Source organism: Lagopus leucura, unplaced genomic scaffold (genome assembly GCF_019238085.1).
Source record: "Lagopus leucura isolate 7727_CA_CO unplaced genomic scaffold, USGS_WTPT01 Super-Scaffold_100157, whole genome shotgun sequence".
Classification (NCBI taxonomy): Eukaryota; Metazoa; Chordata; class Aves; order Galliformes; family Phasianidae; genus Lagopus; species Lagopus leucura.
Genome location: NW_024962334.1, coordinates 7101916 through 7122243, shown reverse-complemented (window position 1 = coordinate 7122243; position 20328 = coordinate 7101916). Strand labels below are relative to the sequence as shown.

The 20328-nt window shown below is 42.4% G+C and overlaps 1 protein-coding gene across 2 annotated transcripts in view; it reads left to right on the top strand.

Moving 5' to 3' along the window:
* The first annotated feature begins 5051 nt into the window (after positions 1-5051).
* LOC122189516 (programmed cell death 6 interacting protein) overlaps positions 5052-20328 on the top strand; it is a 33729-nt gene continuing 18452 nt past the window's right edge. For both annotated transcript variants that reach the window (XM_042888761.1, XM_042888760.1), the window contains exons 1-5: positions 5052-5373; positions 12035-12089; positions 13791-13860; positions 17985-18112; positions 18644-18797. In XM_042888761.1, coding sequence (XP_042744695.1) covers positions 5168-5373; positions 12035-12089; positions 13791-13860; positions 17985-18112; positions 18644-18797 — 613 coding nt within the window. In that variant the 5' untranslated portion in view covers positions 5052-5167. The remainder of the gene's footprint in view (positions 5374-12034; positions 12090-13790; positions 13861-17984; positions 18113-18643; positions 18798-20328) is intronic.

The following is a 20328-nucleotide window of genomic DNA, read 5'->3' as shown; positions in this document are numbered from 1 at the left end:
ACCAACAAAGGAAAATATGAATTTCTACTTCTTTGACGGCCACTCTGTCCTTTGATGCAAACATTTTTTAATGGAATTGATGGCATATTCAGAGCAAGTTCTTTATAAAATGTGAAATTCAGTGCTTTAAATAAAGCAAGCAATATCTTACAGTGAATAAAACAAAGTTGCTGCTTTATGTATACCCTGTATAACAACGATTAAGAGATTCAATGTTACCCAACTATCTTTCTTCTGTTTTGTTATTTCCCATCACTGACATGTTTGCACTCTTTGATGTGAAAACACTTTGTCTTTCAGATTTGAAGGGTCAGCTTAATTAGCCAAGCTTGTGAGAGCAATTTGCAAAATTAGAAACTCTTTCCTGTCATGAATAAAGAAATGCATGCTTAAGTTTTGGTTGTTTCTTACTTTAAATTGCAAACAGTAAAACTACCATATAGTTAGGGGAAGAATATATTAGAAAAACTTATTTTTCAAGGTTATTAATACTTCATTCTTCTAACTTCTAATCTAATTAAAGATGTGATAACATTAGAGTGCTATCCATCTCCTGCTGGGAGATTCTGAAACCCTATGACAGTTCAAGGGAAGGTTCATAGCAAGAATAAGTGCTGTGTAAGATGAAATTTTGTTCAAAAAGCAGATGTTTGATTTTTCATCTACTTTCTGTGCAGTATGACAGGTACTTTGTTTTCCATTCCTAGGGGTAAGAATTATTTTAAAATACATAATTTATGTATGCAAAGCAGAACTAACGATGCATTAAGCAGCAGTTCAACACTGAACAAAGGCAGAACAAGTCTTTTTCTTTCTTTCAACAAACTTTCAGAGAAAAGCTCTGAACATTTTTCAAAACACACATCATACAGTTTGCACCGAAATGTGTTGGCTGCAAAGTTTTCATGCCAAAATCAGAGTAAAATATTCACACGTGGGTTGTTCAGAAGATTATATGTGCAGGATTGGATTCAGTAAAGGGCTGTGTGTGTCTGGGATCAAACAGTGATGATATTCCTCATTATGTTCACCTCTTCTTATGCATAGCTGCCCTGCAAGCAATAGCATTCCATCAGCAAAATTTCCTATAGAAGCACTGCATCATTTTAAGCAGAAAGTACATTTCCAGAGCCAGAATGTGACTGCACCTTAGTATGCAATATAGAAGTCTATGGGAGTCTAAGGAAATTGAAAGCAGTTTTATTCAATACATTGTAAGGAGAATTTTAAATGTTTGTATTGATGCACCTTGCCCTAATCCTGACCTTCAGCTTTTGGAAGAGATGTTTTAATCGCTTCTCAATTATTTATTACTGAGTGTTGCTGCTGTCTTCTACAAGCTGCTCTGCTTTGTAAATCTTCTAAAACCACAGAGATATGAATTGCATGAACATTAAAAACAATGTGTTAAAACTCTTGAAAACACTTTTGCACGGAAGAGAATTTTACCACCTTTTTGGTTGGAGCAGCCAGAGCAGATGTCACTGACCAGCAGTTGCTCTGGTCCTTCACAGAGCCATGGGTGTTGAAACTTGAGTCCAGACACAGATAATTGTATTTAAAGGGGATTACTCCTCACCTGGACCTTGCTTCCCTTTCCTGTGTGGTCCTAAATAGCTCTGTTCTGGCCTCCTTGGTGTCCCTCTGGTCTTCCAGATTGGGAGTGAGGAAGAACCAGTTTCCCAAGCAATATTAACAAAATAAAACAGCAATCTCTTACCAGTACGTCACCATGTCTTGCAAATGTTTCATGACTTTAATATCAGAATAGCTAGGAGAATTTTATATTTTCTTTTAAACAGGTAGTAGGACTAGACATGTTATTTAGTTCAGTCAGAGCTGTTTCTGACTTACAATTTGTTTTTTGCATTCCCCAGTTTTGGAAACTGAGGCCATGACTCCTGAAACTCATGTCAAAAGGTAGTGGAAATAAAAGATTTGGAATTACTTCCTGTCCCCAGAAGTTTGTGTCAGGAGTGCCAAAATGGCATTGAATATGAATGATTAAATGAAGTGTTATGCTGGACGACCATCAGATTTAATGAACTGAACAATGAGGTGCCTTATCACTTCTTTTTGCTGATTTTTCACTTTCATAGAGCACCTTGACTGCCAGTTAGGGCTTTTGCTACAAGGCAACACTTACACTATGGATAAAGGGTCACGATAAAAGTCTATAGAATAAAATCTTGCCTTAGTGAAAGATATGTATACAGATTTTTTTTAACAGAAAGCATAATAACATAACAACATAACATAACATAAATTATGTTATTAAATAACATATGCATAACATAAATTTATAATAGGATATCAGTTTTCAGTGAAAACTTTTACATCCAAAAATACTAGACAAAACATATGAAGCATGCAGAAACACCAATAGCATACTGAAATCAAATCTGCCTTTTAGAAACTCTTTTGCAAAACTGCCATGTTCTATATATACATAATAGTTGTTTAGGAAAGAGAGGAAAACTGGGGACATCTAATCATCTGTCTACACCAAAATTAAATGTATCAGTGACCTTGGTTGTGCTTACATACAGCCAACTTGTTTATGCTGCATTACCTTAAACATTTCAGGGGAAAGCTGTTTTTAAGCAGTTCCTTTAGGTGCTATCATGAATTTGTTGAAGAGGGAAGTATGGTCTGCTGTTTAAAGCACAGGACTCTGAGTCAGAAGATGCAGATTATGCTCCCTGTGCTGCTAACTACTGACTATGAGGCTTCTTCATCTCTAAATTGGGAAATAATACTTAACTGGTCACAAGGTAACAAGGAGACAAGTCAGTACTGCTTATGACAATTGTAATAACCAGAGCAAAGTTATCAGATGAATACTGACTAAAAAATCCACGAGAAAAAAGCAAACCACCTGTATGTTTGAAGTTCCGGCAATTTACTCTGTAACAAAGTGAAATTTCTGAGCTGTGTTGGTGGGCGGTTTAGGAATGCAAAATATCGGTGGTTGCATGTGTAAAGCAACATCATCTAAAGGTCACCGGGGTTCCAAAGTAAAAGCATGATCTCATGGCTGCAGTCTCAGCCCTTCCCTGTTCACACCCTTTCCGTGTTTATGACTGTTGCGCAGGGAGGTATTCATGGCCTCCCCACCCTTATATAGGCAGCCACGCATCATGTATCGCCGTGTGGGCTCACTATACCTTACAAAGTCTTGATGCTGGAAACAAAGGGAGGCAACCCCTGGGCAGGCTCTATCTTGAGACTGATCAGGATCTGAGCTTGTGAGGGTGGAGGTTTTCCCCAGGACTGGAAAATGCCGTCAGTATAAGGCTACCTGGCAGCCTCTGTCCGAGAGACGGCGTGCTCACAAGTGGGCGTGGGCAATAAAATCTGGGGAGAGAAAGCAGTAAGGAAGTCACATACCAAGATAGGAGTAAGGTGGGACAGCTTACTCACTATACTCATTGTATGATAATATTACCTCCATTTTAAATTTAAAATTCTGTCAACTACATTTTGCTATATTTTGCTACAAGAAACTGAAGGAGGAAGAAAGTTAACTGTGTTGCAGCTGAAACCAGGACAGGTATCTGCTGTGTGTGGGCGGCACCAATACACAGACATACATATATATGTATACCACGTACAATATATACAGAGAGGAACTTTTGTGAGCATAAGTTTGCAGTAGAAGAAAGGTGGCAGGGCTGTAAGCAGCCGCCTCACCGCACTGCCCCAGCACACAGCAGCAGCAGAACGTATTGCTCCTCCTTCCCCACTGCCCCATAGCTGCAGGAGGACCGCACAGCAGCTCAAGCCTCACAGGCTGCCTCGCCTGCTTGGCTGAGCCATGCTGTCTGAGTCTGCAGAAAGCAAGCTGCGTGCCTGACATATCTGTGCCCACAGAAACCGTGAAACTGCCTTCTGGTGCCAGCAGAGATTTCACAGAATCACAGCAGATCTGAGGCAGGCAGGGCCTCCGCGTCAATGTGGCACAGCCCCTGCTCCAGCAGGGACACCCAAAGCATGTTGTCCAGGCTTTTGGAGGTCTCCAAAACTGAAAAATGGTTTTAAGTTGAGGGACTGTATGTCAGGGGGAAGTTCTTTACTACGAGAGTGGTGAGGTGCTGGAACAGCTGCCCAGAGAGGTTGTGGATGCCCCATCCCTAGAGGTGTTCAAGGCCAGATTGGATGGGGCACTGGGCAGCCTGGACTAGTGTGAAATGGGGAGGTCAGTGGCCCTGCATGTGGCAGGGGGTTGGAAATTCATGATCCTTGAGGTTCCTTCCAACCCTGGCCATTCCGTGATTCTGTGTGTCTCCAAGGAGACTCTCCAGCCTCTGGGCAGGTTGTGCCAGCGCCCCATCACCCACACAGCACAGAGAGCTACCTGGCACTCAGAGGGAGCTCTGTCCTCTGCCTTGTGCCCACGGCCGCTGGTCCTGGTGCTGGGCAGAGCCTGGCTCCGTCCTCTGCATGGCCTCTCTTCAGTGATCCCTGAGCCTGAGTAACCCGGGCTGAGCAGACACTGTTTTTTAGGCTGCTCCTCACAGGAGAGGTGCTCCAGGCCCTCCACCATCTCCACGGCCGTTCAATCCCAGCGCTTGCCACGAAGAACTAACGTTCCAACTTATTTTTAGGTTGGATACTGGGAAAAATCCCTTCTCCCAGCGGTGACGCAGTGGCACAGCCGCCCGGGCAGGCGGTGCAATCGCCGTCTCTGGAAGCGGCTGAGAACCGCGTTGGCGCGGCGCTGAGGGACGCGCTGTGAGACGGGGGTGCAGAGCCGGCGGTCGGACGAGATGATCCGAGAGCTCTTTTCCTGCCTTCGCGATTCCGTGATCCCACACACCAGTTCTTAGGGTGTTCTCACTACCCTTCGCATCCCCCTGCTCTCCCGAGCTGCTGGGCTCATCCCCAGCCCCCCCCCCCGGCACTCAGCGCCACGCACGTAGCCGCAGCGGCCGCCGAGTGCTGACAGCGATCGGCGCGGGCTGTGCGTGAGGCGGGGAAAGCGGGCGGGGGCGGCGTGCGTGCGTGCGTGCGTGACGTCGCTGCGTCGGGAGCGCGCGACGATCCCGGAAGTGCGCGGCGGTGTAGGAACGGGCCGGCAGGCCGGGTGCGGGGCTCGGCTGAGGCGCGAAGTGAGCGTGAAGCGGTGTGAACTGAGCTGAGCGCCGCCCGCCGTCCCGCGCTGGCCATGACGAACTTCATCTCGGTGCAGCTGAAGAAGGCCTCGGAGGTGGATCTGGCCAAGCCGCTCTGCAAGTTCATTCAGCAGAGCTACCCGAGCGGCGACGCCCAGGCCGAGCACTGCCGCGCCGCCGAGGAGCTCAGCAAGCTGCGCAAGAGCGCCTTGGGCCGCCCGCTCGATAAGCACGAGAGCGCACTCGAGACCCTCCTTAGGTAGGGCCGGGGCGGCCGCACCTCTCCTCCCGTGTCGGGACTCGGGGGCGCGGTGCGGGCGGGGCCGTCGGGAAGCGGCCGGGGCCGTCGGGCCGGTTCTGGAGGCCCGCGGGCTGCGCCTCGGGCGGGCGCCTGGTTGCTCGGGAGCCTGGACTGGGAGTAATGTGCGGGCCTCAGTTCTCCCAGCTTCCCCTTCCGAGTGTGGGTAGTAGGAGCTGAGTGAACGCCGTTGGCTTTACGGGACGTACCTTCCGTTCCAGCGTTGGTACTGGAACAGCTGCCCAGAGAGGTTGTGGATGCCCCGTCCCTGGAGGTGTTCAAGGCCAGATTGGATGGGGCCCTGGGCAGTCTGGTCTAGTATTAAATGTGGAGGTTGGTGGCCCTGCATGTGGCAGGGGGGGTTGGAGATTCATGATCCTTCAGGTCCCTTCCAACCCCGGCCATTCTGTGATTATGTTATATATCGCTGCCTCTGATGGCTTCTCTTCAGCTCCCCTCACACTCCCGACCCTGTTCAGTAGCTGTTCAGCAGCTTCTAAGTGTATTTGCAAAGTCACCGCCTTATTTCTCTGCTTGACGCTTTCAGTTTGCTAAAAGGAGGTTTTGCTAAGAGGAAGCAAAGGGGTGCCTTGTGCTGGAGCTGCTGTAGGTTGGATAAGTTTCAGTCTGAGCATTCTGCCTAGTAAACAGTATAAACGCTGCTTTGGGACCTGCAGCTCTTTCACCTACAAAAATGCTCACCCTTTTACATCTCTGTAGTGCCGACGCATCACAGCATTGCTGTGCTGTGGTAATCCTGCTGCTCTCCTGCGTGGGAAACATTTCAAGCTCAGCTATTTGTAGCTCTAATCGCTGAAGGCACTGTGATTAACTCAGTGATGAACACTAAGCACAGGCTTCAGTCTTCATACTTAGAATTGAAGATTCAATGAGTTTTTATCATTAAGACTTTTAAAGAGAAAATCAAGTAGGGGGATTTCCTAGTGCACAGAGAAATGATAGCCACAAGCTTGATGTGCTTCTGCAGTGTTGTCAAGAGGAAACATATCTTATGTTCCCTGGGTTTTTTTTATAAGCTGTGAAAGGAATGGGAAAGATACATGACACAGAAGATAGTTACTGTTTTTTGTTGTTTAAGAGCTTATCAAGCCCACACTGGGTGTTTAGGCTATAAAAACTAAGTGTTTTATGGTATCTCTGCAGCTTCCTGTTTTATTCTTGATTATTGCTCTGTATGCTTTTGAGGGCATTACTGTGCATGCCTTTTGAAGGTCAGGGAAATAAACAAGCATCTATGAACAGAAAGATTGACTCAGCTAAGTTGAAGGGTGTGACGTCCCCTTCTGTCGAACACTGCAATCGAGCTCCCTTTTCTGATTGTGTCAGTCAGGTTTGTGATTAATTTCTTACCTGAAATCCCTGTTTAGCCCAGATCTGTCACATGACCTCACCTTGTCTAACAACTGCTGAATGGAGAAAGTGCTGCCATATCTCCTCAGTTCTGTTCTTTCTCTTCCTCAGTTCTAGAATATAAAAGGCATATGTGGCTCTTTCTCCGGTTTGAAACTTGAAAATGGGCTCAGCACGAGGTCAGATGAACCTCAGAGCTGGAACAAAAGAAGGTAGGAGGAGTATGGCTGAAAGCCAGGCTGAGGGAAACCTCCCTCTTTCAGAGCCAGGTCATTACGTTAATTGAAGCCGTACTATCCAACTACCTCAGGAATTATGAAGAGAAACTGATCGCAATTGCATAATTAGCCAACTTTCAAGTCAGTTCCATATGCAGAGATCTGTTCTCACTGTCCATCAGCAGGTGACTTTAATTTGCCCGGGTGCTGTTGCAGCAGTCAGAAGTTGAGCATGGTTTCACACTGCTGCATTATGTATAAGTCATGTCCTCTTCTCCAGCATTTCTGTCAAGGCTTCCACCTGCATTCATGATGATGCTGCTTGAGAATGTTCCTTTTATAGTGGGAGTTATGTGAGTTATGATGGTCTGAATTATCTGTACGTTCAGAATCTATGACCAAAATCTCTTCGTATTTACTTCAGTCTTAGTCATGGAAACAGAATAGAACAGGCATAAAATATACCTACATGAGAAATAAAACTGTCAAAATTCGTTACCTGTCTTTAACAATACATTTTTTTATCTATGTCTGACTGTTTATATCCCTTCCAGTTATTGGAAAATAAGTTCTTATTCTGTAAGAATATTCTGCTATATAGACTCAGTTCCGGAAGGTGCCAGCAGCTGCTGACAAGTTGGAACAGAAGCATCCAGCTGAGCTTTGCTGGAAGGAGCCCAAACTTCCGACTGCCATGAGAAAGCTCTCATCCCTTCCCAGCTCCTGCTATCTGGTTCTTACTGTTGGAGCCGTGTGAAGTCTTGTGTTTCAGTTAACAGCTTTAACAAGGTTTAACCTTGTTAAAGCTGGATTTTACACTTGCCGTGTTTAAAATGGGTTTGTTAGTAAAGCAAAGTTGGAAGAGCAACCGCAGTGTGCATTCGCTTCTTTGTGACATTTTAGACCATAGAATCATAGAGTGGTCTGGATTGAAAAGGAGCACAATGCTCATCCAGTTCCAACCCCCTGCTGTGTGCAGGTCGCCAACCAGCAGCCCAGGGTGCCCAGAGCCACATCCAGCCTGGCCTTGAATGCCTCCAGGGATGGGGCATCCACAGCCTCCTTGGGCAACCTGTTCCAGTGCCTCACCACCCTCTGAGTGAAAAACTTCCTCCTAATATCCAACCTAAACCTCCCGTTTCAGTTTAAAACCGTTCTCCCTTGTCATATCACTATCAACTCTGGTAAACAGTAGTTAAATCGTGTTCCTTAGTAGAGCACTGCAGGCTCCTTGGATGTTAAGAAATGAGAGTATAATCTTCTGCTAACAAGTCTAGAGCTGTCCCCTGTTTTTCAGTCTTTCCCCTTGTTTCTCTGCTTAGTTACTGCACATTTTTTCTTTTGGAGAAGAAATACGCTCGCTTGTGGCTCCATTACCTAGATAAACCCTGAACAAAAGCGTTGAAAGCAGGTGGTAGGCTGTGTTTGTGTGGCTGATGAATGCAAGTGCTTCTTGGAGAAGTACTTGAGGCACCCGGTGAGAAGGGGGGAAAATGTAAGTGGGAAGGACTGCTGCCTGCCTCCAGGCTTTGTGTTCTGTGAGAATCGGAGTGCTGGAAGGTGAGGTCGGTGAGCTTTTGGACATGTGTTTCTCCTTAAATCCTGTCGTACCGAATCTGATGTAGTGCTCTTTTCCTTAGCCTAATAATAGCTTCAAGGGGTTCCCCGCTTCCTCTCTTAATTCTAAAGATAACCAGGACTCCATTTTTGTTCTCTGGAGCTTTGGGGCGGTGGTATGAGCTTAATTGGTTTTGTTTTTCTAACAACCCTTGCAGATTTGTGTGTGTGTGCACAGGGCTTCATTTTGAGTGGTCAGATTCTATGGAGGCTGAAGGCTGCAGCTCTGGTTTCCAGCTGTGGGTTCAGAACTCCAGCTCTTATCTGGGAGAGTGGGCAGATCTTGGCCTCTTTTAGCTTCTTTTGAAGGAGATTTTACTTTGTGATTGTCTGAAGGAGAAAGGGGAGTTGAGCTTAATGCATAAATCATATAGTTGCATTTCGATTGAATGGTAATTAGGCCTCGATTTCCAGCTCATTTGGCTGCTGTTACTCATTTCTGTAAGGATTTGGGAGCTTGTAATGCCCGTTTTAGTGCAAGAGCCCTGCACTTCGAGCTAGGTCTGGGTTGCTGACATCTGTTGTACTTTTGTTGCTGTAGCTGGAACTCTGGCACACATTGATAGGTTTGTGTGACTTTCTTTAATCCCTCACCTTAGCACAGCCAAATGTGCAGTGCCCATCTGTGTTGCACAGCAACTTCAGATCTTAGTATCTGGACTAGTTAGAAATTATTGTAACTTTGTTTTAAATGGTTGACACCTTTATGTCAACCCTTAGCCTTTGCTGTGTTACTGACTCAAGTATCAGATGTTGTGTTTCCTTTAATGGCTTCTGTCTTTGTGCTGTACTGCTTGCTTGCTGATTTCTAGTTGGTCTCTTCTTACCCTTATCATTATGTTTAGTCACTGCTAAGCAGAAGTGTTGGGTTTTTATTGTGGGGGAGGAAGGTCTGCAGAGTTTTAAAGAGACCTGAGTCTTGAATAGGATTTCAGGTTCTTTAGTAAGAAGAAATGACAGCACCACACGCTTCAAACAACAAAGTTATTTATTTATTTGTAAAAAAGACAGCCAAACAAAAGCCCTCTGTTGTTGGTATCCACGGATGTTTAGTGGAACAACTGCCTGTTGCGAGGAGCTCACACCTCTTGATTTCTTTGTGGTTGTCCTTTGGCCATACAAATAAGAGTCTTTGCCAGCAACCAATGCTTGCAAGCACCTGACTGCATGCACCTGATGGGCAAGGCCATTTAACGAGCTGTGCATCTTGACTCTGTCCTATTGGTGGCTGAGGAGAAAGGTAATGGGGGACTGTGGGAGGGTAACTGAATTGGGTGATGTGAGGAGAGTAAAAGGGAAGACTCATTTTTGATATAATACAAAATGGAACATGCTGAGACCAGCAGAGGACAACGGAGGAAATATTGGAGTACGTGACTTGAAATTATCTTCAGTGATAGCATTTATTTCACTGATTTCTGAACTGCTTGTGTTAAACCACGTCGGTTAAACCTCCAAAGAAATGGAGGTGGGGGAGAGAGGAGGTGGTGATGGTGTGATGATTCAGACCAAACTTAAACTGATGAGAGCATCGCCATGCAAAACTGAACTTCTTGTAACTATGAGAGGGCTGCTGTTCTGCACGCTTTTATGTGATCAGGCCTTGCATTGTGGTCACTAAAAAGAGATTGTGACTAAGGTGTATTTAACTGCTACTTCATTTCAGGGGCTATGTGCTTTCAAACTATGGTCATCTAATGAAAGATGGAAAACAGAACATTAAAAAAAAAAAACACACAAACATTTACCAAAAATAAGCATTCTTTAAAAACTGCTGCCTTTCATGTGCTGACTGACTTCGTGTTGAAAGAAAGTTATCAGTTACCTTGATATTACAGTCACATAGTTTATCAGCTCTTTGCCACCATTGTAGTTCTTTTGGGAAGGCACCTTGTTCTAGAATATGTCTCTGAGTAGGAGCATATCTCAAATCTGAGTCTGTAACAACAGGTCATCTTATAGCAATCTTACTAGTGAAGCATGATAAGGTAGGATGCTGATCTATGGATTTGTGTGGACAAGAGGAAAATTGTCACAAGCTCTAAAGCTTATATTAAGTGTCTTAAAACCCTTTGGCTTTTATGTACTTGTTGAGTTGTTATAAGTAAGAAATTAGTCTTGAGTGAAGCCCTGTCACACAAACAGCTGCAGAAATCTTCTCTCCTTAGGAGCAATCTCTTTTAACTCAGTGTTATTGGTCAGAGACCTTTTGCAGATCAGCAGATTACTGTAGCTTTTGATATGGTTTAGCATATTGTCTTTTGAATTGCAGTGCCTTGGTTGAAGCCATAACCCATATCATTATGTACATTGGTAGATGTAATTTACTGAAGTCTGTGCTATTCTTATTGTATATTGTATATGTTTCCTGAATTTTTAAACATGTGTTCCTTGCCTGTGGAACATCTGCTTCGTGTCCAGACTGATTAATGTTTGATAACATATTCTAAAGAAACAGGGGTGATGTTAGCTGTCAGTCAGATTGAGAAGCTTGATGTTTTGAATATTGGGAACATAAATTGCTTAAAAGAAATGGACTAATATAATGTTGGGTGTATATGCCCATATGTCAGTTTGTGCAAGGAGAAGCATAGACACAGTGTTCACATGGGATGTGTTTGCAGTTCCGTGGCTGTTCTGCGTGCTGCCTGCCGCTTAATTAGTGGTGCAGGTGTAGTGGTGCAACTTGGGAGAACTTTCAGCTGCTGATTGTTGCTTGGAAAGATTGTGTGGGAAACTGTGCTGTTCCTGCCACCTTTCTGACACTTTCCCAAACATCTTCTGCTGAGTAGACAAAATACTGGCACGGAGACTTGGTTTTAGTTCACAGTGGCTGTGATAATATACTTCAATGACAACAGCTTACAATTGAAGAATTTTATCAAGGATTGGGCTTTTCAGCTGATAAACTGTAAAGCAAATTCTGTTTCCAGGATACTGAATTTGAAACGAGTCAGTTGGAAATGACTGGGGACTGGGTCGTAATGTTCAGAGCAAGAGCCCATTAAGTAACCTGTTTGTATTAAGTTAAATGTCGTACTTTACTTTTGCAGTGTGATTTAATGTCTGAGGTATTCCTATGTTTTTACGTACATGGGGACTCCTGTGTATAACTTTTTTTTAATACATTCTCTTTCAGAATGTGGCATGGACAGCTTAACCTGCACTACTCTTCTGCTTCTAATTAATTCTTTCACTGTCACTGAATAAGCCTTTCTTTGAACATGCTCATCTTCTGAAACCAATTCCTTTAGGCAGAATTTGTCCTGCAGATGTCCTCCATAGCTATGAGTGAGCCCAGTAGTGTATTGGGTGGCGGTGAGGAGCCTATGCTACCCTCTTCTTTACTGCACATTTAACAGCTAAGGCTCTTGGTTTGGTTTCTAATACCTTTTTCTTTTCTTTTTTTTTTGTAGATATTATGATCAGCTGTGTTCAATTGAACCAAAATTTCCATTCTCTGAGAATCAGGTAAGGAGGTATATCAAACCCTTACACAGAAGTAACTAATGGTGGCAACTAGGATGTGACTTCCAAGCCTGTGCATAATCTGCTAAACAGGACTTAGCTTGGACAGGGCATTAAATCTTTGATCCTTATTGTTGTGACCTTTGTTTATTTTCAGCCTGTACTCGTGTAGTCCATACTAAAACTTCATTTCTGATTGTCACGGTTGCCTTTATGTATTAAAGATTTGGGAAAGCTTTAGTGCTGGCTGATGGTTGTGGTTTAAGTTAGAAAGAGTTGTGCTTGGCTGGAAGATTCCTCTTCAACTCTCCTTTTTCCAGGAAATCTGTTTCATGCCATGTTATAAAGGCTATTTAAAAACATGGTTTCTATGGGAAAACCTTAAGTTAGTAACGGATGCAATTTGATCTTTGTTTTTTTTTGGGGCAGGACAGAGGTTTCATTTGTAGCAGCAAAAAGACTAAATCCAATGAAGAGCTTACTGCTTATTCTTTCTCTGCATTTGTAAATAACATAGTTTCTGAAAGGTGTTGTATTTTTTTTTCCCTACCAAATTTATTTAATATTTAATGATTCAGATAACAAATTCAGGTTAGATTCTGCGTGCTGAGTGAGATAAAAGATTTCTTTCCTCAGATGGAGACTGGAATATGTTTATAGACTTATTTTGGGAGAAAAAGACAAAGGTTGTTTTTCTGAGGCATTTACCAAAAGGACTGAATTTCAGACTTAAAGATTACAAGGGAGTGGCTTTGATGGAGTTCAAACTGATCTGAGTTTTCTGTGTAGCTGCTTTCAGTTGTTAGGAAAGCAAAGCCAAACTATACTTGGTTTTAACTTGCAGAATTTTCCTTGTGGTGATTTGCAAACCCTGGGATGCAGTGAACTGGAAAACTTTATGAGCAGGAACTACAGATCTGTAAACTATTCTGTTAATAGAGGCAGTCAGTGGAAGCAGGAATGAGGAGCTGGGAACCAGAACTTCCTGAACTAGTGTTTCTGCTAGAAGAAAATGTTATTGAACAGTATTGTGCTCTGTCTCTCAGGGCATTTGAAAATGAAGTATTTTGCTGTCTTTTCTGGGCTGATACCTGTGGCCAACAACTGGTTCAATTGACTGAATCAAACTGTGGAACTTTATAACAGGTTCTGTGAAGAATTTGCATTGTCTTTGACATATGTGCTGGAAATGTAATATAAGAAAACACTATTTTTACCTGCTTTCTCTTCTGAATGCATTTCCTGACAATTGAATTTACTCCTAATATGCATGTCATAAAAACTGTATTACAAAACAGTTCTAAATATGCTGGTGATTGGGAATAGAGGAAACTGACTGGCTGGGTGGTTTCCTTTAGTGGTGACCATACCTGTCTGTCATGCTGGGTGTGAGAGGAGTAAGCTTGGAAATAAACACGTCTGTCACTCAGAATAGGAGCAGAGCTGAAGGGTAATTTTTGGATTTGTCTTGCTTGCATGAATTAGAAGTACTTCAGAAAAACTACTGAGAAGGAAAAAATATGGAATAAACACTTTCAAGTAATGTTGATTACTTCCTGAAACTTCCAGAATGTGTGTAACATCACAGGTGAAGTAAATGCTTCATGTAGTTAGAATAAAAAGGGATAAGTAGTAAGTTTGGAATATTTTCTGAAGCCTCATTATTTAATTTTAAAAATAAACATCTTTTTTTGTACCTGTCAGGTCTGTGTAACGTTTACATGGAAAGATGCTTTTGATAAAGGATCGCTTTTTGGAGGCTCTGTCAAACTGGGTATGTAGTTGTACTGAAAATGCCTGCATTGAAAATATTATCAAGATTTTATAGAACTATATAACTGAAAGTTTAGTAGTCTTTGTAGTATTTTCAATATAGCTTTCCACGAGTTCACCTGCAGTAATAACAGATTAATCTCTTAACATAACTAATCACTCAGCACCATGCACATGATTTCTATAAAATTGAAGTTGAGATTCAAGATTAGTTTTCCAAAGGCACCAATAGATATTCAGTCTGATAATAGTTATACTAACTTGTACACCCTGAACTGACATTAGTAAAAATTGTTCAACTTAACATTAAAGAGTAGATGATTGGTTAATCTACGGCCAGCCCTTACGCTTTCCATGAATTGGGTCCTCTTGAAATGTGCTTGTGTTGCTGAGTCTTCTCGAGGAGAAGGCTGACTTCAGTGACCTGACTGGGCATCACATTTTGTTCCAGAGAATAAAAGGAAATTCCTTAGAATCATAGAATCATGGAATCACAAGGTTGGAAATGACCTGTAAGATCATCCAGTCCAACCATCTTCTCATTACATTGCTGCCATGAGCACTAAACCGCATCTCGTAGCTCCTCATCCAGACGCCTCTTGAACACTGCCAGGGACGGTGACTCCACCACCTCCCTGGGCAGCCATTCCAGTGCCTGACCACTCTCTGAGAGAAAAAGTTCTTCCTCACGTGCAACCTAAACCTCCTCTGGTACAACTTGAGGCCATTTCCCCGGGTCCTGCTCGTTGCCTGGGAGAAGAGGCCAAACCCCTCCTCATCACAGCCTCCCTTCAGGAGGTTGTAGAGTGCACTGATGTCTCCCCTGAGCCTCCTCTTCTCCAGACTAAACAATCCCAGCTCCCTCAGCTGCTCCTCATAAGACTTGTGCTCCAGATCCCTCACCAGTTTCGTTGCCCTTCTCTGGACACACTCCAGGGCCTCAACATCTTTCCTGGAGTGAGGGGCCCATAACTGAATGCAGTACTTGAGGTGCCGCCTCACCAGTGCTGAGTAGAGGGGGATGATCACCTCCCTGCTCCTGCTGGCCACACTATTTCTAATGCAGGCCAGGATGCCATTGGCCCTCTTGGCCACCTGGGCACACTGTTGGCTCATGTTCAGCAGAGCATCAACCAACACCCCCAGGTCCCTTTCCGCTTCAGACTCATCCAGCCACTCATCCCCAAGCCCATAATGCTGCATGGGGTTGTTGTGCTTAAAGTGCAGGAGCTGACACTTGGCCTTGTTGAACCTCATCCCATTCACCTCAGCCCAATGATCCTGCTTATCTAAATCCCTCTGAAGAGCCTCCCTACCCTCAGGCAGATCGACACAACCTCCCAACTTGGTATCATCTGCAAACTTACTGAGGGTGCACTCAATCCCCTCATCCAGGTCATCAATAAAGATATTAAACAAGATGGGCCCCAGTACCGACCCCTTGGGGACACCACTTGAAACGAGTCGCCAGCTGGATTTCACTCCATTCACCACTACCTGTTGGGCATGGCCCTCTAGCCAGTTTCTTACCCAAAGAAACTTCCCGTGGGTTGAAATAATTATTCTATTACTTCTTTATAAAATGTCTTCATATAGTATTTAGAAGAGAGAGAAATAACGTTGGACTTGAAGGAGTTAGTCTGTTTTGTTTTAGTTGCCTAAGGACAATTCTGCAGTGCAAACTCACAGTCATAAAATGGGTTTGGAATGCTTTCCAATACAGAAACTGAGACTAAATCCTGAATTAAGTGAGAAGCTTTTCAGCTGTGTCATCATTCTCTAGTGTTTCTATTTATACCTCAGTGTTTATCATGACTAGCATTGCAGGATGACCGTTGCAATTTTGAAGCTCTGGGCAAAGCTTGAAAAATGTTAGAATGCCTTTTTTTTTTGTAGTTTTTTTGAAGCTCTCATGTCTTGTTCTGAATACAGCCGCCACAGCTGTGTTTATGTGAACTCTATGTGTAACAGCATACCATGTCCCTGTGTTTAAGCAGATGCTACACATCTTTTCTTGCTCAGTTTTCTGAACTACTCTAGGAAGTTTTTGTGGGTAATGAGAGGCTGTCCTGAAGATGCTGTGTCTTTCTTTACAGTTTGCTCGGCTCTGTTTTCTGGGGAGCTCCTGCTTCGTGATAAATAACTTTTCTTTCATAATGAAGTTCAGAACATGTAATTATTACTTAAAAAGTCTGTCAGTCTTTTATACTGCCAGAGACGTATAAAAGTTAGTCCTGAGGATTTGAATATATGCAGTTTTGTGGCAGAAAGCTTGCTTGTCTGCAGGTTAATTATATACTCGCCTAAATAGTGTGAGGCAGATGGCCAGAGATTTATGCAACGGTCCCTGTGCAATATCCAAGACATTCATGATTGAGTTGTGAGTAATGGTCAGTTAACGAGCAGCGGAATGAAAACTGTTTTGAAGTTTAAAACAGACCTTAGTGGGAAGAAGTTAACAAAAGGAGTTTACTGGTCTGTGGTTTTAGTGCTACATTGCAGACTGTCCAGATGCTGCTCTCCAAGTGCAATACAGCGTATGTGTGAGCCTTTCCGGTGAGAATTAGCAGTGGGCTTTGTCAGTATGAGGCCAAGTTTTCCGTCATTAGGGAGTAAAATGTGCTTACCTCTAAACAGGAGGCAATTCTTTCTCCAGATGAAAAGTCAACACAAAACTCTTTTCACTTCTGTGGAAGTGAGATCCAGGAGTGTGGCTTGAGAGTTTTGGCTTTCACTGTAGTGACTGCTTTCTTCCTGCCCTCCCTTGTATCCCATTCTGTATCACAGGGGTACTAGCAGATACTGGGACTGTTGGAAAAGTGACCCAGTTTGTAGCATGACTTGCAGTCTGAAATATGTTGGCTTAAGTTAGTAGGTAGAGCTATAAACAGATGAGTCTGAGAAAAACTATATTGCTTAACAGCTGTTCTCAGTGTAGTAAATCAGACTTGAGAAACAGGCCAAAGTGTAAAGTAATTCTAGCTACAGAGCACTTCTGCACTTCAGAAACATTAAGACATCTTCTTTACTTCCTTGTGTTTTAATTTTTTGACTTAACCTGTAGCCTGTATAACACGTTATTTAGAAAAATTCTGGAAAGTAAACTTACAGGAGAAATTGTAGATAATAGATATAGATAAATGACTATCACCTAGATGAAATACAGTGGCTACTTGTCTTAAAATTTAGTGCAGGTCAGGGAGTAAAAACTTTGGTGAGAAAGAAATACGTAGCTGAATAAGAGGCTGGATGATAGTGATACAAAATGATGTGCCCCATTAGTATTACTTGCATGTTATAACTCAGCAGCTGGACCTGGGTTTGTGAAATGGGGAATGAGTTCATTCAGTTTTGTCTTCTCCACAGAGCACAGAATATCTGCAGTGTTTGGCTGAATGCCTGTGCTGGAAATTCTAATAACCTTTAGAAGGCAATTAGTAGATTCAAAATAGTTGCTGTTCACGTATTAACTGTTTCTAGATCTGGAGGCTCCATCCTCTGGGGCTTTGAAGTACTGCAGGAATTGAGTCTGAACAGGCCATGCTGCTCTCTAGTGAGCACATGTTTTAAGTAAATCTGTAGCTGTCTCAGTACATCTGTAACCAGAATACATCCATTATATTTGTTAGTATTTTCAGTGTGAAATGATATTTGTGGGGGGAAAAACTCCCTCCCTCCATTTCAGTGTATAATAAGAGAGCATGTGAATCCATTTGCTCTCACTGAAAGAAGGGCGATCTGCATTCAAGATACAGTAAAAATATGTAGTTCTTAGGTTGTTGCTGCAGGGTGACTGATACTTAAAAGGTCACACACGTTACTAAAGGAAAATATAAAATATGTTCTTATACTTTCAGGAGCCAAAAAAAAAACACCCATTGCATTGTAATTGTAATGACTTTCTAGTTATTTCGTGTATTTATGCTATGGTTCTTCCTCACTTCGAAACATTTAGTGGAAGTATTGAATAGGCTCTGTTCAGCCTTTGGGTCAAAGATAATTTTTACTTTAAAAGTTCATTGTGATTGTTTTATTTTAGTTTGAACCTGTCCCTTTGTAGGATGCTCAAGTACTGGAAGTTACTATTTTCTTAAAAGTGTGGATAACAATTTTTCTTGATTGCAGCTCTGGCAAGTTTGGGGTATGAGAAGACCTGTGTTTTGTTCAACTGTGGAGCATTGGCAAGCCAGATCGCAGCAGAACAGAATCTAGATAATGACGAAGGGCTAAAAGCTGCAGCTAAACACTATCAGGTACAGAGGCTCCCTGCTTATGTTTTGGAATTCAGAGTTATTGATTTTAGAACATCAGTTCTGCAGCTGCATGTGTTTTCTTCCTTTAACTACAATGGTGGATTGGCTGATCAGATGGCATTGGCTCGTGCTTACTTGCTAGTTTTGGAAGATTTCATTCCATAACAGCTCGCCTCTGCCCCTTCTGGCGACTGCTGGTAACTAACAGTCTTCAACTGGAGACCTAGTAATTTTAGCTGATATGAAGTTTACTCCTAACAAGTTATACAGCAATACTCGCTTAAATTCTTCTTAAAATGCATTGCATTTTTCCTGTTCTTACGTGGTTAGCTATCACCAGTATACTTTGGCTTTTATATTTGTCCTTGCAAGAACAAGAAGTTGCAAGTTGGAGTTGGTTTTGACAGTTAAACAATAAATGGGAGACTGTACACCAAAGAATTTATAGTACTTTGAAATTACTGCATGAATTATATTAGAGCAAAAGCCTGTTTTGGAATAAGAAAGATGTTAATTTTCTATTTTGTTTAGTTTGCAAGTGGTGCTTTCCAACACATTAAAGACACCGTCCTGTCAGCTCTGAACAGAGAACCTACAGTGGACATCTCTCCAGACACAGTTGGAACCCTCAGTCTCATTATGCTGGCTCAAGCACAAGAAGTGTTTTTTTTGAAAGCAACAAGAGGTATACGTTAACGTTCAGGTTGTGTGTTCATGTGCTTGTTGTAACTTCCAGAAAAACATGAAATCATTTTAAGTTATTAAGAGATGATGGCTGGCCTTTCAGATTTTCAATTTTGCCCTTACTGATTTCCAGCATTCCTCTGTAAGTACAGCTCATCAAACATAAACTACAGATGTCATTTTAGAATTTAAGGTTCATTTTACAGTGCATTTGTTCCACTTGCCTTTCCTTTCTTTTTGTATTCAAAACAATTAGTCTTTCTTTATGAAGGATTTTGCTGGATTACATACTTGTCTGTCTGGGAAACAAAAGATTTAACTGGTATGTTTCTTCAAGGAAAAAATATTGTAGCCTTTTGCCTTTTAGAGAATCTTAACCAGAAGCTGATGTCCTTTTGCTTACTAATAAGCTGTGTTTATGTTTATTGTCATGCTGGTAGCAAAACTTTTTCTTATTCAGAATATGATAAAGCAAGGCTGATTGAAAGTCCACATGCACCTAGTTAACGAGTGAATTTGGCTATTCCTATGACCGCAAGTCCTCCAGTCTTAGAAGCACGGGTTAATAATAATCTGACTTTGGAGGCTGTAGGTTTTTGTCAGATGTAGAGAGATTCTTTTCCCTTCAGGAAAAGAAATGCACTGTGTGAAGTGTTGTAGTTGACAACATGGAAAACCTGTTTTTCAGGCAGAAGTGCTTCACAGCCTGGTCTCAGAACTCAAATTCAGCTTCTTGCTGCTTTGTCTATTTGCATTACTTGCAATTTTTCTGATTCGACTCTCTCATGAGCTGGATTGTTCAGCAGCCTTACTCAAATGATATCTGGTGAAACTGCACTTATTTACCAATTGAAAGGGGAGTTGTTTGACAAAAAAAAAAAGGTCAGCTAAATCGTACTTCAGTGCGGAACTGCAAACTAGTTCTTCAATTTCTGAGCCTTTCTTAATGTTTTAAGTGTCTCTAAGTCTACATATATTTGTTATTCCTTCTCTATGTTTGCATTAGTAGCTGCAGTATTTTTAGGATGTGTTAATGAAAGCTAAAGCTTGTCACAGGGAAATACCTATTCTGAACTATCTGTGCAGACAAATAGTCCCTGACATTTCCATTGTTAATAGAAGTGTGGCTAATGTATCAATGGTTACTTTATGTTAATGCTTAGGCTCTGTGAAGGAAGATTAAATTATAGAACATTCTTGCAGTCCCATCTATTTAGATGTTACTTGTTTCTCTTCAGTTAACTAAATATTTAATAAAAACATGTTAACAAAAATTTGTCAGATCACAAAAGCTCCTTTTCCTTCATTTGCCATCTCTAACCTATTCCACGTTGAAAAACATCTGCCTAGGATATCTTAAATGCACTGAAGTCATAGAGCATAAAGTGTAACATCATAGATCGTATCTGAGTGTTGTAGGTGTGTGTTTTAGAATGAACAGCACATTTTGGATTTGCTTTCAGTGATTTGAGTACTTATGGCTTTCTACTCCCCCTCTCCTGTACTTCCCACTAATGGTTATCAGTCTGGCC